Consider the following 21,708-nt stretch of genomic DNA (forward strand, 5'->3'; position numbering starts at 1 on the left):
TCGGAATTGACGTCCACAGTGTTATGGACCCATTTGTCTGCAACGCAACGTAACATTTTTTTAGAAATACAGAAACAGCTATGCTGACGAATGCGCAACATGCGAGAATTTCCCCAAACTCTCGGATGCGCATTAAAACGTATCTTTTCAGTAGTCATTTCCAACTTTTCACGCTGATGGTGCTCAAAATGCAACACTACCGTGTTCAAAGCAGGATCTATCTATCTAGATCCTATAGCAATGTATGGTTGGGGGAGGCATAGAAAAGTTGGAAAACCTGTGGCCTAAAACAATGTTGGTGGTTGCAGGGTAGATTTAAAGTGAAATGGGTCGCGATGGTCTGTCATTTTTAAAAAGTGGGTCGCCAGAAAAAAAGTTTGGGAAACACTGGTCTATGCCTATTTGTCTGAAATAGGGGCAGTAGGTAGCCTAGAAATCTAGACGCGCCCCTAGCGGCAGCAAATTACATTTGCTGCCAGGGCTAGGCAGTAGGTCTAAACTTCAAACTTTGACGGCAAAACAAATGCTGTAAAGGATAGCACATTTGCCACCTGACCGCCAAAATCTACCAATCTACAATCTAGGAGGTTTAGAAGGGAACTTCATGTGGCCCAATGCAACGAGGCCTGGAGGTTCTAGAAATTACTTTCTTTCTTCACGGAAGACTAAGATAAAAATGTCTCAACTTTTGTTGACCAACTTCAGCTATTTAGTATTTACAACATAAACAAGGCACAATTAATCTCTCTCACACACCCAACATCCAATTAGCATGTTTTATAAGAAAATGAGAATACAGGATGAATGACACCATTTGCAGTACAGGACAGTATAAATACAGGTTAGTTGTGTGTGAGAGAAAAATGAATGAAGCACAGAGGCACTTTGTCAGCCTTCCTCACAGCTCTGAGGCATTTGTGTTCATATCACTTTTTTGACACCGCACATTGACAGGAGAAAAAATACACTATACTGATCGGCCTTTTCGGTTCTATGTACCCTCACATAGACCCAAACAGGCTGATCAGGCAGTTTTTCTTTCTTTCTTTTTTTTTTTTACAGCATTTGTACACATTGCATATCCAGCATGACATCTTCCTAAAGGGTGTTGTTTTTTCTCAATCTTCCCCCCCCCCCCCCCATAACTTGTACATTTTTAACAGTTCCACAACATTCGTGGTATGTTATTCATGTATATTCATGGTTGGTAATCAAATTTTTCAAATATCACCCTCATCACCCATCATTGTATATCAAGAGCATAAGGGGGGGGGGGGGGTTCTCCTGTATGAGACTGAATAATCCATATCCCAAAGTAATTTAAATACTAAAACATGTATGAAAAAGAAACACCACAATGACTCAATTCGTTCATACTCATATCCATGTTTAAATTGTCAGGCATAGGTGTAGACATAACCCTCTCAGTAAAGTTAGTAAGCATCCTATTCAACCACTGACCCTGGGTCAAACAGAGATCCTGAAACCTCCACATCAGGGCCACATTTGACCCAGAAACAGCCGCAGGCTGGGACACGAGAACTACAAGACCATGTAGCAATCTTGCTCAAAATGCAGTGCAGCAGACAAGATCATAACTCGTCATGTGATATGGTTGGTGTAGGAAAGCCAAGCAACCAAATGACAAACTCCAAGCTGCACAGGAACAGGAAAACATACACACACATACGAAAACACGCACGAAAACACACACACACACACACACACACACACACACACACACACACACACACACACACACACACACACACACACACACACACACACACACACACACACACACACACACACACACACACACACACACACACACACACACACACACACACACACACACACACACACACACACACACACACACACACACCTTTTGACTGTCAAAGATTGGACAGTTAGTAGGAGTGCTCAAAAACACAGGTGTCAGTCAGTAGGAAGCTGACTTCTGCCTTACTACTCCATGTGATTCCTTAAGACCAATTCATTCAGGCAAATGACACACTCTGAACTACTGACTTAGATGACCAAGCCCAACATTTAAGGTAAACAGACTGACTCTAACTACATTCTCTGGTACAGTGAAGTGCTGTTATAATCAGAAATAACCGTGTAAGTAAATGATGGCACAATGTTTTTTTACCCATATAATTACCTAACTGTTTACTGTGTAAGAGGCTGAAGATGATCAGTGCTGAAAAAAAAAATCTAATTGGCGTTGCTATGTGCTTATACTACCATAATAAATCCCAGTGAAGTGACTTTTATTTTAAAAAAAAATACATATATGCTTTTGATGTTGTAAGCTCACTAAATTAATATATTTTGCCTTTAATTTTGAGGTTACTGTAGAACATCAGCTGAATCGTCATTGGGTCAAGCGTACACCTTTGGAAACACTGTCATGTTAAAAGCAACTGGAGGAAAAACAAATACCTATCTAGAAATCCCTTCTAACTAAAGATGATGGCAACAGCACCATTGCCAACTCTATTCTGAGAACAAAAGCTCACAGCACTGGAGTTAAAAAAAAAATGCATAAAAAAAGGGAAAACAGAAGTAATGAATCACTGCTGCACAACAGAAAAAAAAAACCTGCAATGTTGGTACAGTTGTTTTCTTTCTCTCTCTTGTTAGGAGACAAACCGGTAAGAAATAAATATCATATTTATAGGAGTTTTAACACTGGAGTCATTGGTGGTGGTAGAGCCCACCCATCCACCCCCAATCACCATTTCTGGGTAGAGAGAGGGATTGTGGGTAGGAGCAGGGGTCGTGTGGGTGTTCAAACGCCCAGTTTGTTGGCAATGGTCATTACCACTTTGAGGATGGGCATGAATGCGGAGATCTCGCTGAAGTTGCTGCTGCTGACGATCTGCGTGTGCACCTCCAGGCCGTGCTGGTAGTTCCGGGCAGTCACGCTGCGGCTGATCTCGTGCAGGCCGCCGAGGATGCTGGGAGACAGCTGAGGAGGAGGAGGAGGAAAAGGGTGAGGTAAGGTGACGAAGGGTGGTGTGGTAGTGATGAAAGATATTTATAGTGCCCACAAAATTCACTGTTAGGAGCAGATGCCAAACTCTGCTACTGGTGACTTGAAGATTAATGAAATCGGTGAGGACTTACAGCCTGGTCCCTCAGCTTGTCGTAGAGGTGGCCTAGCCTCTTTGCCGCATCATCAAGTTTTCTCTTTGTTTGCTGCAGGAAACAAAAAGTTGGAATGTTGGAATGTTAAAACAGAATGTTCTACATAAGGTCTGTGATAGAATCACTGGCATTTCAAACTACCCATGCTGGCGTGATCTGTATCTGTGTCTCTGTGTGTGTGTGTGTGTGTGTGTGTGTGTGTGTGATGGTAGTGCAGTACAGTATGAACACGTGAATGGGTCATTTTGCGCGAGAGACACTCACCATGTGCAAGTACACTCATGTGCAAGTCAGTGTGTGCTTCAACCTCTAGCTTGACTGGCATGATCTCTGTGTTCGTGTGTGTGTGTGTGTGTGTGTGTGTGTGTGTGTGTGCGTGTCATCGCAGTATGAACACGTGAGCAGGTCCTGTGCATGTGTAAGTCCGTGTGTGTTTCACACCCAGCCCGACATGACATGGTGTGTGTACATGTGTTTAAGCATTCACACATCTCTATGCAGTGTGAATAACAGAGTGTACCAATGTGACAACATATGCGCTATGTGTGACTTAGTGCCAGTTACTCAGTGAGTTGCTGGTAAGAAGGAGAGTCTATCTGTGTCTGTGTGTGTGTCTGTGTGTGTGTCTGTGTGTGTGTGTCTGTGTGTGTGTGTCTGTGTGTGTGTGTCTGTGTGTGTGTGTCTGTGTGTGTGTGTCTGTGTGTGTGTGTCTGTGTGTGTGTGTGTGTGTGTCTGTGTCTGTGTCTGTGTGTCTGTGTGTGTGTGTGTGTGTTTCTGTGTGAAAGTGTGTGCGTTTGTATGCGTGTGTGTGTGTAGGTGTGTGTAAGAGTGTCTATGTGTGAAAGTGCATGTGGGTGTGGGTGAGAGAGAACGTGAAAGTGAGTGTGTGTGTGTGTGTGTGTGTGCGCACAGAGGGCATCATTACCGGGTCTCCTGCAGCCAGCTGGCATCTCTGTACCAGGCTGTCGAAGGTGTTCTTGAGGATCATGTGCTCAGCAGGGATCTCTTTCTGCTCCACACGCTCAGAGGGGAGCTGCTGCAAGAGCTGAGAACACACACACACACACACACACACACACACAGTCATGCAGGGAACGAACACAGATAACTCACACACACACCTGGACACACATAAACATCATGCAGTGCACAAACACAGATAACACACACACACACAGTTTTTCATCCATCTCTACGTCAGATCAGTTCTACGGTGAAACGATGCCTTGTTCTGCTTTTGTGGAAACTAACTTGACAGGTTTAGCAATGTCACACATCGTTGTCTTTGTGGAAATTTAAACAAGGTCATGAGTGGTTCAGCAGGCACCTCTGACCCGACAGCTTTCAATGTGCACATGCAAATAAATCCCTGTCCTTGTGACAAGACCGGAGAAATGTAATGGCAGGTAAATGCTCTGGTGAACTGTGAACTGAATTGCATTTAATAAAATTCAAATTAAACCACTTGGTAGTTAACTGTCCCTGTATCGGGACAATTTGAACTCCAACAAAAGTCTGACAAAATTCTCATCGGACAAAGGATTAATCTTGAGTCACAAAAAAACGCAACAGTTTACTGCAGGAGGGCAGATGGGATCCTTGCTCCCTACATGCGGGCGCGGTCGAGCAAATAGTAACGTCACTGGCTGACAATCAGTTGACCTGTGACCGTTGCGAGTATGTGCTTTTGCTTTGGATAAAAGTGTCTGCACAATATCAGTCGGTGAGTCCTTACCTGCACGGTGGGCTCTTGTGGAGCCCCTGGAGGGACCTGCATGTGGTCCTGGGTCAGGGGGGCCTCCACTGGGTAGCCCATGACGGGAGCCGTGATGGGAGCCGGGGGAGTGTAATTTTCAGGAACCTGCAAAAATCACAGTCACTTCTTGAGTGCTTTTCAGTTCAGAATTATTGCGTCCAGTTGATGGTTTAGAATCGCTACCCGACAAGTAAAATTACAGTAAACGGCAACACAGAGCTTTGACAACTGCGTGGCAGTGAAGTTCTGTAATCAACCAAGGATTCAACAGTGGTTTACTAAACAACCAAATGTAACTTTTCTGGTACCTTCTTCTTCCTGGGACCACCCCTCACCGCTGGAGGGTCGTTCCAGCCCTCTTGTGCTGGACAGCGTCAAAAAAGCGTAGAAAAAAAACATTAGACACCATTGTACAGTATTATTTGTCTGTGCCCCCCCCCCCTGAAGATTTCAGCTATCTGAATCCCTCATCTAAGCCTCTTCTTTCTGGCACATAGAGTTAACAACTTAACTTTGGCTTTCTGGTGATGCAGCACAACACAGGAAAAAAAACTCAGGCCACTGTGACGTGATGCCATGTCAGAGAGCAGAGCCAAAAAAAACACGCCAGGCATCACTAACATGCTTCACAAGCACGCTCACACCACTCACTGGCCAAGCAATGCTGCAAAGGATTAGCCTCAAGCTTCTGCTCATATTTGTTTATTTGTTTGCTTGCTTGCTTTTGTTGTGCCCAGTTTACTTGTGGGAATACTCTGTCTCACACACACACACACACACACACACACACACACACTGCAATACACCCTAAAGCTTAGTCCACACTGCCTCCTGCCTGACTGTCAGTCTGTCACCTTCATCCTCACACTGGGGACTCAGCCACGGAAAATAACCTGAAAGTCAGAGAGCGGGCAACAGCTTCAAAAGTCCTGTAGTCAGCACTGCAGTGGCAGAAGATGAACCAACACCAACAGATAACACCACAGTAACGTTAAAGGTGCCCCTTTACCCTGAGTGTCTCATGACAAATAAATGTTGTAAATAGTCTGTAAATATTGATCTCTTTCATTTTATAAATAGGTTTTCTGTTTTCTTGAAGTTACTGAAGTAATTTCTACAAAAACGTAAGAAGTGTTTTTACAAAGGGAGACCTTTAACCTTACTAGATCTAGATTACAACACTTTGAAAATTGGCAGCAACAAATATTAAATACTTTAATCATGAAGTGCGTTTGGTTGAAATACTAAAGGGCCCTGTGAAGTCATTACCTGTCGGAGGGGGTGCAACTGTTGGAGCACTAACCGGCCTGGACGCTGGCGCCCCAGGTCCACCCTGAGGGTAGCCCGACCCCACTGGGGGGTAGGAGCCACCGGGCATTGGGGGAGGTCCCGCACCTTGGCTGTGTGGGCCTCCTGGGAACATAGGCATGGGCGCCCCTGGTAGGACGTTGGGTGGCATGGTGGGGGGCGTGGAGGGGACCGACGACGAGGTGGGGATGAAGCCGGCGGGTGGCGGCGGCCCCATGGGATTGGCCATCATGGGCACGCTGCCCGCGGAGGACGAAAGGGGCATCAGAGGGGCGGGCATGAAGGCTGGCGGGGCGCTCATGGGTACGTTCTGAGGATGGAATGGCTGAGAAGGAGGGAACCCTGAAATACAATATGAGGAATGGGGAAGGAATATAGACAAGAGAGAGAGGGTTAAAAGAAAGTAGAGCAAAAACAAAAGTACAAAGGAGGATCAATCAATATGGGTTTTTTACTAAATAACAAATCAGACTACCAGTTCTACTGTCTCAGGGGTATCTGGTGTGTACCTGGTGCAGGGTTTACTTGTTGAGGGTACATGGGCCTGGGGCCAGGACGGGCCATGCCCGGGGGGCCCATGTGAGAGGTGGGTGGTTGGGCCATTGGGTCCGGAGCCTGTGGGGTTAAGGTGTGGGGCATCGGGGGCATACCAGCGTCTGGCATCCGTGAGGGCATGGAGGGCTGGAATGGCACCTTCTGTGGCTAACACGGAAGAGGGACCACAACGAACCTCATGAAACCCCAAAACACTTTTAAGTTAATAATATTAATGCTACTAGAGACTCAAGATGACTTTATTTGTCCATTCTGAAATATGTCTTGGTAAGGCTACTACCAGTACTTAATAAAAATACAATAATAAACATTAAATACATATTACTTATTTTTTTTTTTTTAAAGTCTGGATAGCAAGTGGGTCTTGCTGTGGCTGTGTTACCTGCTTGTGTGCGTTTTGGGCCGGGGCAGGAGCAGGCGCAGCAGGACCTTGTCTGGCGCCCCCTGCTGAGGGTTTGGGGTAAGAGGAGGGCGCCGGCTGACTCGGTGCACCCATCCCCTGGGCGTGGAACAGCCTGTCCCGTAGCATCTGGATTATAGCCTTGGTGGAGGTCAGTTTGTTTGGGAATAAAAATGAAATAAATTTGTTTGTTTGGGAATCTGCTCAGAAATGTTCCCTTGTCAAGACAATACAAAACCAAAAGGGTAAACAAAATTGTTTTGTAGCATAATAATGCAAACTACTGGTGTGGATATGAGTTGAGATATGGTTTCATACCAGTTCAGGAAACCTTGCCATGCAATGATTGCCATGTATATCACACCAGACCCTCTGACACATATATCTGTGGATCTGGCCTCGCAGCTGCAGGCTGGGATGAGGCCCAAGGTTCTCACCTGGTTGGAGCTGTCAGGCAGGTAACTCATGGCAGTGGCCAGGCTGCCCTGCGAGGCCAGCAGGCTGGCGTAGTGAGTCAGCTTCTCGGCCAGGACGGGGCTCTGCACGGCCACCTCGCCGTTACGCAGGCGCTCGATCGACTTGCGCAGGATCATCACTTTCTCCACCAGGTCCTGGGACACAAAGAGCGAGAGGGAGAGAAAGAAAGAAAGAAAGAACCAGTGTTACAAGCATGTGAAAAACAAACAAACACACAAACAAGTAATCAACACAATACTGCAGCTCAATTGGTTGAGTATGGGGTTAACACCAACAAGGTCACAATTTCAGTATCCAGAGAGAGCACATACTGATTAAAATGTGTATCTATTAAGTCAGTCCCTTTGGGATGCAAACCAGTGCCATCAAAATGGATGATACCAAATTGGACGGGATGGAATGCAAATAAACCCTCATCAGTGTGGACACGGAGTGACTGGACATTCAGACCAACACTGAGCTATTCCGTTTCCCATGAAAACGTGTCGTGCAAAGCTTTGCATGCTCACAAAAAATGCCTCACATGCCTGTCAATGTTTTGCATACTTGCAAACTGCCTTTAACTCGAGACAGTGTACAGTCATAATGCTGGTGCTTAATCAGTATCTGATGTAAATAACTGTCTTGCACTGTCCTACATTAGCCTGTCTTTTAAGAGCTTATGAAGGCAGGTGGATATTTCAAATGTGTTATTATGTCCAAAACCCTCAGACAGAGGACCAACAGCGACAGAATAATTACTGCTTTTAAAAGGATGTGCTCTGCTGCTTTTATCTTTTTTACTTGTAGAAGTGGGCTTTCTATTGGTACTGGCCTGTGAAAGGACTGCACAGGAATTTGCCACAGGGACACACCACTCCAAATTGCTTAGGACATGCTTCTGTTTTATCCTAACACCTGGAAGGCTACATTCTCCTTCCTACTGTGGAAGAGCCTGTGTTCTTTTTCTGCTTATGAAGTGCATGAGAGAGCAACTCCATGGTGCGATCATAGATTTTATATATATTTCTTGACAAAAGGACTAACCATGGCAACGCACAAATCTCTACTTTCAAAAAATGTTCTCCTGCGCAACTAGCACGCATTTACTTCGGTTGCCCTTTGTTGATAGCCTAGAAATCTAGACGCGCCCCTAGCGGCAGCAAATTACATTTGCTGCCAGGGCTAGTCTAGCAACTCTCCGTTGGCTTGTGAGCTCCAGAAATCGAAACTTAATCAGGCCAATGAAATCGTGTATAGAGTCGTTAGGTGGGCTTAACATAATGATTGATGGCAGAGTTGCAACGGTTTGGCTTGAATTCCCTGCTACTTGAAAACAAATAAGATGGATGTTGCTGCTGGCGAACAGTGTGACATGAGTTAAGCTTTTATTAAGTTGGCAAACGTTTCAACTAGCCAACTAGGTCCGCTGGTTGGAAACGCAAGGGACTCATAGCACTGCCGCTGTCCTATTGCGTGCAGAGGGAATTTGAAAGACAACTGATTATCCCGCCCCTCGGACTGAGCACTGCGAACGGTGAGTGCCTAGACCCTACATTTTAATGTGGATCTGGCTCGTCAGGCTACTTTGTTGAACCTTTTATCAATGTTTACATAGATGGACAGCAAGGGTCATTCAAAGTAAAGTATTGCAAATGTAGTCAGTCAACTAAAGTGTTCCGGTGATGACAGTTTGCGTTGAAGTAGGCCTGTCAGTATCCAGCCAAGGGCAGCTGACCTTGTACATTTTATGTACCAAAGTAGATTTTGATTCACATTTCACAAGCGGCGGGTGCTAATTTTAGACCCCAGTTGAGCTGGGAACATTATTGTGTCCGAAGGTACGCAAGGCAAGGCGATCGAGGAACGGCTCCTACCTCCAGTGCCAGAGGGGAGGACGAGTCCCTCTGCTGGGCCCAGCACTCCACCAGCTTCTCGATGTTCCCCGAGCAGATGTAGCACAGGCACGCCTGCAGCCGGTTCTTCTCTGAGGCTCCGTTCTCCAGGCGAGCGCCCAGCGTGTCTGGCGCAAGAGAACAGAGAGATAGATCAATAGGTAGTTTTTAAATGTTCCCCAGGGGGATAACTGTTGTCACACATCAGTCACACATATTAGTGCTGTAAAGAGTCTAGAACAGTTACACTTACAGCAAATGCTTTCACGACTTGCAGAGTTATGTGGCCGTCTTACTTTAAAGATTACTGGACTTTCTTCATTGGATATTCTTAATTGCCACAACTCTATTTTCTTGTACAATATATTGCCATTTCCATTGATTTGCAATTAGTTTCAAGTGAAATTTTCAGGCTGTTCTGTCTCTAACATCACCATGCTACTATACAACATCAAGAAGAATGGTTTGTTTTAATCTAGATCATCTAAACATTAATCTATCGGTCACTGCAATGAATAGTTTACATATGAGCACATCTGGCTTCTCCATGTTTCCGTGACAGGCCAATGCTTTGTTTACATAGTCTCTCTCTTCTGTATGGTCTTAAGAAAACCAACAAATTCTTTCTGGTCTGAAGGGTTCACTGCTGACTTTTTGCACAATGTGTACATGTCTACAAATAGATCTCAAAGTTCAAAAATAGCACAAATACGTCATATATCAGGACTAATGTGTGTACTTAAAACAACAGTGTTGACAACACCCACCCCACACAACAATCTGGGTGAAATGGGTCAGAGTGCCGAAATGGGTCAAGAGCCAAAGTTCAAGTATTTATAGCTGCCCAGCATCACCCAGGTGGGAGCCACACATTGGTGGTGGTTAGTGAGGTTCCCCCTTCACTGCAAAACGTTTTGTTTGTTTTGAAACGTGCTATATAAATGTAATATGTTGTTGTGTGTTTTGAAAAACGCCATATAAATGTAATATCTTATCTGGAGATCACCAGTTTTTGTCTTTGAATTCCTTGGGAAGAAAACCCAGTCAACAAAACTGACAATACACATACTGTACCAAAGAAGAAAAAAAAAACACATTATGGATATGTTTTCACATGAATTCATTTGTTGGTAGTTGAGGTCAGGTTGTGCTCCCTTCAATCTATAGCACTTTGAGTATCTACATTAAACACTACATTGTACACAAATGCAATGTAATGTAGTTGTCATCATCATCATCGTCATCCTGATCTTCACCATTATGATCAGCATGTCATATCTGATCCCCAGGTTTGGGAGATGGACCCCGGTATCTTACCACAGAGCGGGGCGAACTCCTCTGGGTGGGCGTAGGTCAGGAGGGCAGCCAGGGCCTCCTTCCAGTTGTCCAGCTCACAGCTCTGCACGATGTCCCGCCAGTTTTGTGTCACCACCGATGAGATCAGCTAGAAAAGGGGGGAAGACAGTTACATTCATCACATCAGCTGCCGTGACATTAAAGTGTTTACTGATCAGACAGCCATGCAGGCAGAGTGGAGAAAATGAATAATTTGAAATATACACGGGAGAGATGTTAAAGTGTAATTCCTGAGCGATTTTAACCAAGGGTCTATTTCACCATGACAACGAGTAGAACACATTAGCAGCCTGCCCTAAGCACTTCCACTGTTAGCCTTTAAATTAGTCTGGAGGCACTGAAGCCGGTCAAACTTGGTACTCCTTCTGTCTATGTAGTCTAAGCTCTCGAGGGAGTGTTTGACTCGTTGTCATGGTGAAATAGACCCTTTGTTGAAATCGCTCCTGAATTACGCTTTAAATTCCTAGTGCTACAGGTAGGAGATTTCACACAGCGGGCAAATCAACAACCAAGCTAATTTACAATCAAGGTGGGCAAAAAAAGAACTAACCAACAGAATAGCACAAATAGCACACTTTTACTATGGAGTATGCACCGAGCAAGTCATATACTCAACTGCCTGATGGCCTACTTTCTCAGGCTAAAAATAAATAAATACATTTTAAAAATGTCCTTTTTTATATTGACTAGGGAACAGTTATTTGGGAATTTTTACCCCATTTAACTGTTCCTGGTGATCATCTTCTAATCACATTAGGCAAATCCACATAGCCAATTACTTGCAGCCCTGTAATGAAATAAGCTAAAGCTATCACTAAATTAAAACGGCTAAATCCAGTCGTGGGTCGTACCATGGACACGCTGTTCTTCTGGCGGTCCAGGTATCTCTGCTGCGTCTTCTTCAGGAGCTCCTCTCCGCCGCTGATGGACAGCAGGATGGCCTCGGCGTAGCGGCCGTCACTCAGGCACAGCTCCACCGCCCCCTCAAAGTTCCCCACCAGCAGGGCCTGGCTGATCAGGCCGTCCGTGTCTGGAACATGTACAAAAAAGGGAAGAGATGGGACATGAGGTTAATCCCACAGACACACAGACATGCATACAGACAGAGATGCAGACAAACAGACACACACAAAAACAAGAAGGCATTCAGACGTCATGCAGTTTCATTTGCGTTGTTTTTATTTCCAGTTCCTGACCAGACAGACACACAGACACGAACACACACAGGAACATGACACTAAAACAAAATGGCATTGAGAGGTCATGCAGTTTTACTTGCGCCATTTTTATTTCCAGTTCCTGTCCAATTTATGATTCAACTACATACTGTTTTCACAAAATGGTGACTGAGAACAATATTACCAGCAAATAAACTGAGACAAGAGACAATGGTTCAAAACAACTGTGTGATGTGCATACTTAGACCACAGTGCCAACTAAATGGAGCACTCTGTGTGTGCGTGTTTGTGTGTGTGTGTGTGTGTGTGTGTGTGTGTGTGTGTGTGTGTGTGTGTGTGTGTAAAATCACCTGCAGAGACTGGGATTTGGAAGCTGGGTTTCTCTTTGGGGATCTGACTGAAGAAATCAGCTGGGGAGACTGAACGTGGACTTCCGGCTGCAGGAGACACACTAGCTCTCTGATATGAAATAAACACAAACACATTAGATTCACGTAATGGAAACTAAAAAAGAAAACAAAACAAAAACTGCACAAAAGGACCACCCCCCCCCCCCCCCATTATGTTGAATGATATGGCATTATAAGAAATGCTCATTTTTAAACTTTTAGAAAAAGATCAAAAAATGTTAAGTCTCATTTTGTTTTACATTTCTAAAGTGTATTGAGACCGTGTTGCATGGTGATACTGCTCTATAAACAATACATTGATTGATAATGTAATAAATTGTAAAATTTGAGAGTGACCTCAGCAGATAGGGCCTGCATCTTCTCCGCCAGGTCATTAGCATCCACACCATGACCATTGGGCTGAAGGCTCTTCCCCAAACATGTGGAAATCTGGACACGGACACACACACACATACACACACATTAGTTGGTAGAAGTTTACATTAAACACAGAGACTATGTATCTCACACATTGTTAGAATCACAAAAATTCCATAAAAGGCAAAGTACAAAAATGTCTGAGATTAGCCTATAAATCTAGACGCACCCTAGCGGCGGCAAATTAATCTAGCCTGTACGCCTAGTATCAAACCATAGGGATTTCTATTGGCTGACGCCGTGGACGTCATCCAATCACAGCGCTCTATTTTGTTAGAGAGTCTTAAGTAATTAGGCGGGTAAGGCGGGCTTAACAGGATAATGACAGTCCTGCGACGGTGAACAACAAGGAAGGTGGCTATGGCGAACCCAGAGCGGTTGTTTGAATCGGCGTTGGCGTCAACTTTGGAGGAGTTGGACTTGTGCTTTTCTTTGAAAGTTGAACAACACAATGCACTTAAGTCATTCCTGTCGAAGAAGGATGTATTTACCGTTTTGCCGACCGGATACGGATATGGTCGTAGTGCTAGCCTATTGCATGCCTAGGCAGTTTGAAAGATAATTCTCTGTCCGCCCCTTGGATTAAGCGAGGTGAATGGTTAGATTCCAGACTATACATTTCAATGAGGCTAGTCTGAGATACCTTTTTGTCCAATTCATCTTTGCTGAAACCTAACAGCTTCAGGAACTTCACACGAGCTTCATCTTCAAAGTTGACCTGAGGAAGGATTGCAAACTTTTTGTCAGTATAAGACAACATTAACAACAATCTATTGTCCTCTTACAATGCCAAACAAACAAAATGTAATCTCAGAGTTAAAGCCACTGTGACCACAAGACGTGGTCCCTATAATCTCTCAAATAGTGATCTTATCATGGCAACAAAGAAAAGGTCCTGACATTACCTCTTATACATCCTATAAGCACACATCTCCGATTCCCTCTACCTCTCCACCTCCCTCTAGACCTACGCCATCCTCCTTCCGCTCACCATAAGGAACTTCCAGACGTCTTGCTCGCAGTCGGACGGGGCGTTCTGGATCTTGGCCTGGCAGTAGCTGGAGAAAGAGCCGGACTGGAGAGCCGCCTGCAGCTCCCGCGACCGCTGGAGGAACTCCGTCTCCGTGGTGACCTGGCTCACAAACACCTGCCGCGGGGAGAGCGAGGGGGCAGGTTGCTGGGGGGGCTTGGGGCTCTCGAAGGTCACCAGCTTCCCCCCGAACTGGAGCAGAGAGAGAACGAAAGAACAGGGCCTTGGTTCATTAACAGGAGCCCTTTTAGAACAACCTAGTACGTGTAGTAAAGAGGGCAGCATAGACTGCAAAAGAGTGACACCTTTCTTGGGTGTGGTGAGGAGGCATGTGTCACTCAACATAAACACATAGTTTTTAGTGCCTTACTGTTTTTATGAAAAAATATACTGACTTAATTGTATTATTATAAGGTAATTTCATGTATCTAAATACTTAGATTTAGATACAAGCATGCATGGAAAAATCTTTACAAAACATCTTATGACACAAAATGAGCCCCATATCTATGAAACATGACTCACCGCAAAGCGGGCCCCGACTGGGCGTCTGACCCACTTGGGGGGCTTCTTGAGGGGTGGGATGATGGTGGCCTGCTGGGTGGGCGACTGGGGCATCTGCAGGGGAGGAAGGACCTGGCCAGTCCCAAAGGGGTCCATGGCATCAAATGATGCTGATATCTGTGAAGAGTTCACACAGAGACGGGAATGGCAAAGCATGCAACACCACAAAAAGCAGGATGAGGTAAATAAAGCGGTTTCGCTGTAGCTCAGTAGGCATGCAAGGGTGTTCAGCTACTGGGAAACTCACATGCTGATCAAATATCTACCTTGCATGCGCTACTCGGACAATGTCATCTTCGATTTTAAATTCAATTCTATCATTATCTTAACAGCTTTTTTTTTTTTTTAATTGCATGATCGGATTAAAATAGCGGATTAAAATAACGTAAAGTGAGCCTTCTATTGCAACATCTATCAGGGAGGAGTTCACACACAGATTGTAAGGGCCAAAGGGCAGGAAATTGCCCAACTTTAATTGCTGCTCAACAGGCATGCTGGGATGTTATAATATTGGGAGGCGAACACGATGACCCAATATCTACCCATCATGTCCACCTTAGATAATGTTATATTCAATGTTAAATCCAATCTATTTAATTGAAAATATTCCATCCATTTTATTTAATTAAAATCTTTACCACCACTTGATTTTATACAGACAGGCACGGTTCCCCCCACTTCAATGTAATGCACTTTGAGGGCCTTGAAAATCACAGTATCAGTGTTGTTGTTGTTGTTGTTGTTGTTGTTGTTGTGTTATGTAATTCAGACAGGCAGCGAACCCACACCTAGGGGCATGTTACCTTATCCACACTGCTATGCTGCACGGCCTCCAGGTTACCTCCCATCACAGAGTAGACACAGATGTGCCCGTCAAACGAAGCAGCAGACAGCAGGGCTGGATTCCTGGGGCACCACTGGACATCAAAGCACCACTGGTTGGTAGTGGGCAACTCATAGATCACCTGGATGCACAAGGGGGGAGGGGGGGTGGGGGGGCACATTAGAGGACAATCCTGACATTCCGTTGAGTGACTACATCAAGACAGACTACCTCAAACAGAATCACTGCTAACCTTTTACACCTTTGAGAGAAGCCAAGTCCTTGATTTTTTTTTTTTAGCACCTGCAGATATATCTGATTACTGTAATAAATTAGGACTAGATTTTTTTCTTAAAGAGCCTGCAGATATTTCTGATTACTATTATAAATTTGCTATATTCATTGCATAAAGCACATAAAGAGTACTGTACATCTAGATAACTAAGTTGGTGCAAATGTACTCTAAAGCAGACCTCTCCAGTGGCAGGGTTCCAGCAGAGGATCCTGTTGTCTTTGGCGCTGCTGAGAAGCAGCTCTGGGTCAGCTTGGCTCCACGATATGGAGAGAATTCCCCTGTACAGAAACCCCAGTCAGAAGATATAGGTCACCACAGACTGAGATTTACCTTTTTGTATTTCATATCAAACACCGTATTCTATTATTGCATATAAGAGAGGGTTAAAGTGGAGTGATCAAGATCTTTGCTATTATCTTTGCAGTTTGCACTGTCCACTTTTTGCACTGCTCCATGGCACACACTTTACCATGACATCTCACTGCATCACTTCCACTTATGTATACCGCATCACCATGTCAACTCCCTGCCTCGAATCTGATATCTAATGGAACTCCATTGTATTTCCATCCTTATAGTGTTGTGAATGTTTCTTGTTCTGTATGTCACAAGCTCCTGCATGTTTAGATACGTACATATGTACATATCTATCTCTATCTCTCTATCTATCTCTCTACCTATCTACCTGTATCATGAATTCCTTTGACAAACAATTAGCCCGACGTCATCATACTCAATTCTAGTCAGAATTTCAGTCTGATACTGCTCCATTGGGACGTGATTATGGGGCGCGTTTCAACCGATACAGTGGGGAAAATGCCTCTGCACTCAATTGGATAGAGCTGACCAATCAGAGCAACGAAATAGTTTATCGTGAGCTGTAGGAAGAGCACCCAAACCATCCTTCTTCTCCACAAATGGCTTAGCATTCTTTGCAAAGTTATTGCGCTAGGTTTTCCCACATATACACTTGCCGGCGTTTTCAGAAATAATAGTTTTCAGTGACAAAACCTCAGTTTTCGTGTAAATGAAAGGCCAAACCACATGGAAATAATATGCATTTTTCCTATGTGTTAACAGGGTCTTAGAAGCCATCTGTCTAGATTCTAGCCACAGTGTTTTTGGTGCAAACAAAATCAACCTAAGCGTGCTCAAATGACGTGATAGACGAGGCATCTGTCCATCATCGTACAAAGCCCATTTGTCCCATTGGTCCGAACAGCTCTGGTTCGGGCATAGTTGCTCCACAACGGAACAAGTCCAGACCGAACTTCCTGACCTCATATGTTGTGGGCGGGGCTCAGTTCGGCTGGCATCCAGGCTAACAAACCATAGTAGTGGCCAATAACATAATAGTAACCAAAATAATGAATCTTTCTGATTGTACATTGCCACATCATTTCGATGCATATAAAGGAGAAAAAGAGGATGTTCTTTTCAGATTCTTGAAATGCAACTGAAAAAGAAAATAGGTAAAACGCAATCTAAATTTGTTGGCCTCAATTGCATGGGTATCCCACCTTGTGTGATTCTCCAGGACTTTGAGAGGAGATGTGGCGAAGCGGAGGTCCCACATCTGAATGACGGGCAGCCGATCATCTTCTGAGGCCAGGACCAGCTGAGTGGCCACCTCCGGGTGCCACAGCATCCCAGAGCAATGCATCTTGGGTAATGATAAAATATACAGTTAGGACCATAATTATTCACATGCATACCAAATTTTGATCTAATAACAATCTATTTTTGATCAAGAAAACACAGAAATAGTTCCTTTTTCATACAAATATTTTCTAAATGTATCATCTTTTATCTTGTACTTATGGCAAGACAGAAGAATATGAATTCATGGGTATGAATAATTTCTGGCTTAACTGTATCCACCAGTACATAGGTGCAGCCTGGTATTGCTGGAAATATTTTCACTGTGTTAAGTGCATGGCAGAGCAAAGCTGCTCCAAGCTGACTGAGGATAGTTAATGCCTTCTAATTGGCAATCTATGCCCAATCAACGACGCTAATTGATTTCAACTGTCTGCTACTTTGACATTGGCAGCTAAGACAACTAAGACAGTCATATGAGTGCTTTGCTGTGGATTACGGTCACTGATATACAGACTAACCCTGTTGCTGTGGTCGCTTATCTTGATGATGGGCTCGTTCTTCCTCAGGTCCCAGACGACAGCTTTGCCACTGGGACTGGCCGACGCCAGGATGTGCTGAACCTGTCTGTTCCACGCCACAACGCTGACATCTTCAGCCGGCTGAGCAGAGAAATGATGATGATTGACAGACAGTGAGTGTCAAATGTTAAACCATGACTTCTTCAGATCATGAATCTTTCCCACTCTCTCTTACACACACACGCACACACACATGCAAACGCGCACACACACACACAAAATGGTCAATAAATGGTTTCCATAGATAAGCAACATGTGATGCCTGATTTTAGGATGCACTTATATCATCGTCAAGAAATCCAACAATGCAACTTCTCTGTTGGGCTGTTTTCTGATTGTGATTGAAGGCATAATACTCATGCAATTTGAAACATGTGCTGGTGGATCACCACAAACTTGGGGGCTTTCAAATTGCAAAAGCATATCCACAAGTTAGACGTAAGTTTCAATAAGGTAATCATCATTATTTAATGCATTTCTTCTGAGGAACATGCCTGATTGGTTTAGTGAAAGGAGAGTGGTCGGTGAGAAGTTAACTACTATTCCCAAAAACCCACACAACACAGGAGAACCGTGAACAGTTAATTAACATTAAATCCCACTTCAAACCATTCCTTCGAACATTTTTTCTCTTACCTCATTAATCTACAAAAAAACAGATCACAGAAACATAAATCCATATATCAAACTTTTGGAGAGTTTATCCATTCCAGACATTATCTTTTTTTACGCAATAAAAAAGGTCTGCTTGGTTTTCAAAAGTGAGAGTAAAAAAAAAACACAGAACATGGAAGAAATATATAGCTGATGGAATAGCTACCTGTGCTTTTGTTCCCGGTGTCATGGGATTGCTGAAATTGTTTAAGTCCCAAATGTATATTTCGGAATCATTTGCCCCAGATGCCAGTAGGTTACTCTACAGTAAAACATTGAACCATAAGATAAGAAAGAACATAGTGGCATCAAAACATTAATGCAGATTTGACACTGGCACACACTTATCTAGGGTTAGTTTCCCATACATGGATTAAGGCTAGTTTTAGACAAACAGGTTTTTGTTTTTTCAATGGAAATCTCCATTGTTACTCTCTTTTAGTCAAGGGCTAGTTTAATCAGAGAGTTTCTAATGAGGAGACACAGCACTCAAAAAATCCTTCGCAGAAATGTATGGGGTTAGTTTGTAACGCTAATATGGCAGTTGTCTACACGTATCCCGCCCCTTCAGCGGCAAAAAAGTTGTGAAACGCAAAAGTCGCAAATGTGAATACATTGTGCCAATCATGTGGTGTGTTGTAAATACATTGTGCCAATCATGTGTTGTGATCTCGCCACTGGAACTAGGTTGGTGTCGTGAAGCCTTGCGCACGCGCATTTCTGCCAAAATAGATGCACGATAAGTGCCCCAAAAGTGTTACAATATGGCAGCCGCGTGAAGGGACTTGTCTAAAAGGACTTTGGTTTAATCTATATATGGGAAATCAATCATTGCAGTAAAATATCCCCCAAAGAAAAATAATTTGTTTGTGCTTACTTGGTAAGGGTTGTAGTCTAGTGCTTTAACTGGACCTGTGTGTTTGGTGGCTTGGCCAACAATGGCCTCTTCTCCTGAGGCTAGAATGACTTCTGGGCTGTACACTGTGATGGTGCCATTTTCACTTCCTCCCACAAGCCTTCCTGCAGAGCCATCTATTCCTAGGCCAAAGTGGCCCCAGATCAGACTATGAAACCTGAGGAGAGGAGTCAGCTGCTTATTCCAAACCATGTTTGATAAGGTGACCAAGGGATCTTCACCCAGGCAAAATGAATCACATCACAAAGTATCACACAAAGATGTAGGGATCTTCACCAAGGCAAGATGAATCACAGAACTCAGAAAAAAAGTACAAATACCTTCTTAGTGTTACATGTGGCAAACTATTATTTTTTTGTTTGTCTTTAAGCTTTTTAGTTCTTCTATCTGACCTGAGATTACTGACCCAGGTACTTATGCTTTCCTATGGGAAGCATGCATCTGACTTGGGTATGCAGGTAAAATGATAAAACACAGCATATCAGAGCAATATGCCTACCACGTCGTATCAAATTTTCCACTGACCTGTTAGAGGTGGCAAGGGTTCCTCTGAGTTTCATCTCTACAGATGGATCTGCAAAGTCCATCTCGAAAATCTCCAGGGCAGCGGTAGTGTTGAAGGAGGCATCCAGCTGCTGGGCAGAGGTGCCTGAGAGAACCAAAGTTATGGGATGAGGCTGGCATTCATATAAACACAACAGTGGCTAAGAATGAAACAAAAAAGAACCAACAACCTATCAACAATCCTAGTATCCCTCTAGCATTCTCTACGAGTCAGTTCATAGTTCGTATTAACATTACATATCTCATTTTACAGGCATCTATTCAGTACACAAGTATTACCCAAGGCCAAGTAAGCAGGATGGTGAGCTGCAGGACTCCATGCCTGGTTAGCCGTCCTTAGAATCTCCTTCAGCCTCATCGTCCACTCTTGGCTGGTGCTTCGAACAGAATCCTTGGTTAAGATATGGGGCAAATGCAATCTTAGTTCAGCAGCTTAATTTATGAATAGCTGCTGTGTCTCCAAACCCAAAAGAGGAAAAATAAATCCAACTAACGTTTGGATGCTAATGTCACTGATTGAACTTGTTATTATTCACTTAATTAATTCACTTCATTCACAACTAGTAAAATAAACACATGTCATAAGTTAAATCATGGTTATTGCAAGAAATCATGGTTATTGCAAGTTACTCTCAATCACTGACAAGTCGCATACTGTAACTGATGTTGATGATGTTGGGTTTCTCCGGTGACTTAGCCAGCTAACTCGGTAGAAGCTAGCTGCAAAGTTAAACTAACTTACACTGACATTGGCGATGTAAGTAGAATGAATAAAAGCAACAGGCTCCAGAGAGTGCTAAATACTGAACATATACAAACTGTCCACTCACTGTGTAGGAACCTCAACATTTATCTGCCATTATGCACCACATAGCAGCTAGAAACTGACGAACACTAGACGTTAACTAGCCAGCGTAAGAGGCTAACGTTAACGTAAAGCTGACATTCACTGCTTTAGCCGTAGACGGGCTCTGGTCTGGTATCTCGATATCTTGCGACATCAATAGCTAGCATTATCTGGTGCTTTATTATGGGTTTAAAATCCACCAAAGCAGTGTTCATACTTCAGATTATATACTCAAAATATTTTTGATTGGACTGAATAGATAACATTACTTCACTGACCTAAAACAAGTGTATAAACACACGAATGAGCTGGTTAGCAGTTAGCGAGCTAGCAAGCGGTTAAGCTAAGAAGCCTTCCAGTCGTCATTCTAAATGGGGCGTCATCAGTTAGCAGGCTAGGTTAGCTAGCTAACCATGACATGTCCCCAGCTAACCCCAACTACTGAGAGTGAAATTGGCATGTAGCCTATTTTGCATTAACAAATTCACTTACTGTCCTAACATGCCGTTGCCGTGTTATATATACTCACTTATCGACAAATGTTCACAATTTGACAGGCAAAAAGTAACGCTGTACTTACAGTTCGATTGTTGATTATCAGTGTCGGTAGTTGAAAAGACACTCCTTACGTTATCTTTGGGATGTGTAGTCCACTACGGCAACCGACGTGGCAGGAAAGAGTAATGCCATAAGGGCTGCATCCGCAGCTATCGCAAGTAAGTGTCAAGCCCACGTAACACTGGTAATTCTGCTAAGGTTCATGAGAACAAGAGACTCTTATTATCTCGACATGGCTGTTAAACAACTGTGCCGCAGCTACAGTTACCGTTTGAGTTTCACCATAAATCTGCAATCCGTAACGTTAATGGATAGAAAAGTTTAGGGCATGGTACCCTAATTACAACTGTATGTGGACTCAATGTGGTACTTTATTCTGGTGGAAAG

General features: G+C 43.8%; 1 protein-coding gene across 4 annotated transcripts; it reads right to left on the reverse strand.

The window, feature by feature from the left end:
• Nucleotides 1-1,805: 1,805 nt before the first annotated feature.
• Nucleotides 1,806-21,448, reverse strand: sec31b (SEC31 homolog B, COPII coat complex component). 4 transcript variants are annotated; one of them, XM_076298134.1, is made up of 27 exons: nt 21,344-21,448; nt 20,196-20,307; nt 19,878-20,001; nt 19,314-19,509; nt 18,603-18,698; nt 17,723-17,863; nt 17,123-17,265; nt 15,781-15,880; nt 15,288-15,449; nt 14,446-14,601; nt 13,882-14,112; nt 13,534-13,608; nt 12,810-12,902; nt 12,414-12,522; nt 11,737-11,915; nt 10,847-10,973; nt 9,512-9,657; nt 7,616-7,789; nt 7,161-7,319; nt 6,733-6,925; nt 6,185-6,565; nt 5,770-5,808; nt 5,224-5,279; nt 4,895-5,020; nt 4,085-4,204; nt 3,139-3,210; nt 1,806-2,980 (listed from the first exon to the last, which is right to left on the reverse strand). In XM_076298134.1, exons 2-27 carry the CDS (start codon nt 20,272-20,274, stop codon nt 2,801-2,803), a joined length of 3,657 nt encoding a protein of 1,218 aa, XP_076154249.1. In that variant the 5' UTR covers nt 20,275-20,307; nt 21,344-21,448; the 3' UTR covers nt 1,806-2,800. The 4 variants fall into 4 exon arrangements, with proteins under 4 accessions (XP_076154249.1, XP_076154251.1, XP_076154250.1 ...); XM_076298136.1 differs by lacking the exon at nt 21,344-21,448 and adding an exon at nt 20,747-21,192; XM_076298135.1 differs by lacking the exon at nt 21,344-21,448 and adding an exon at nt 20,572-20,681.
• Between the last annotated feature and the right edge of the window lie 260 nt (nt 21,449-21,708).

This window comes from Alosa pseudoharengus, unplaced genomic scaffold, assembly GCF_046254945.1.
Source record: "Alosa pseudoharengus isolate Yale_2024_CS ecotype anadromous, Long Island Sound unplaced genomic scaffold, YU_APseudo_1.1 YU_APseudo_1.1_scf_21, whole genome shotgun sequence".
Classification (NCBI taxonomy): Eukaryota; Metazoa; Chordata; class Actinopteri; order Clupeiformes; family Clupeidae; genus Alosa; species Alosa pseudoharengus.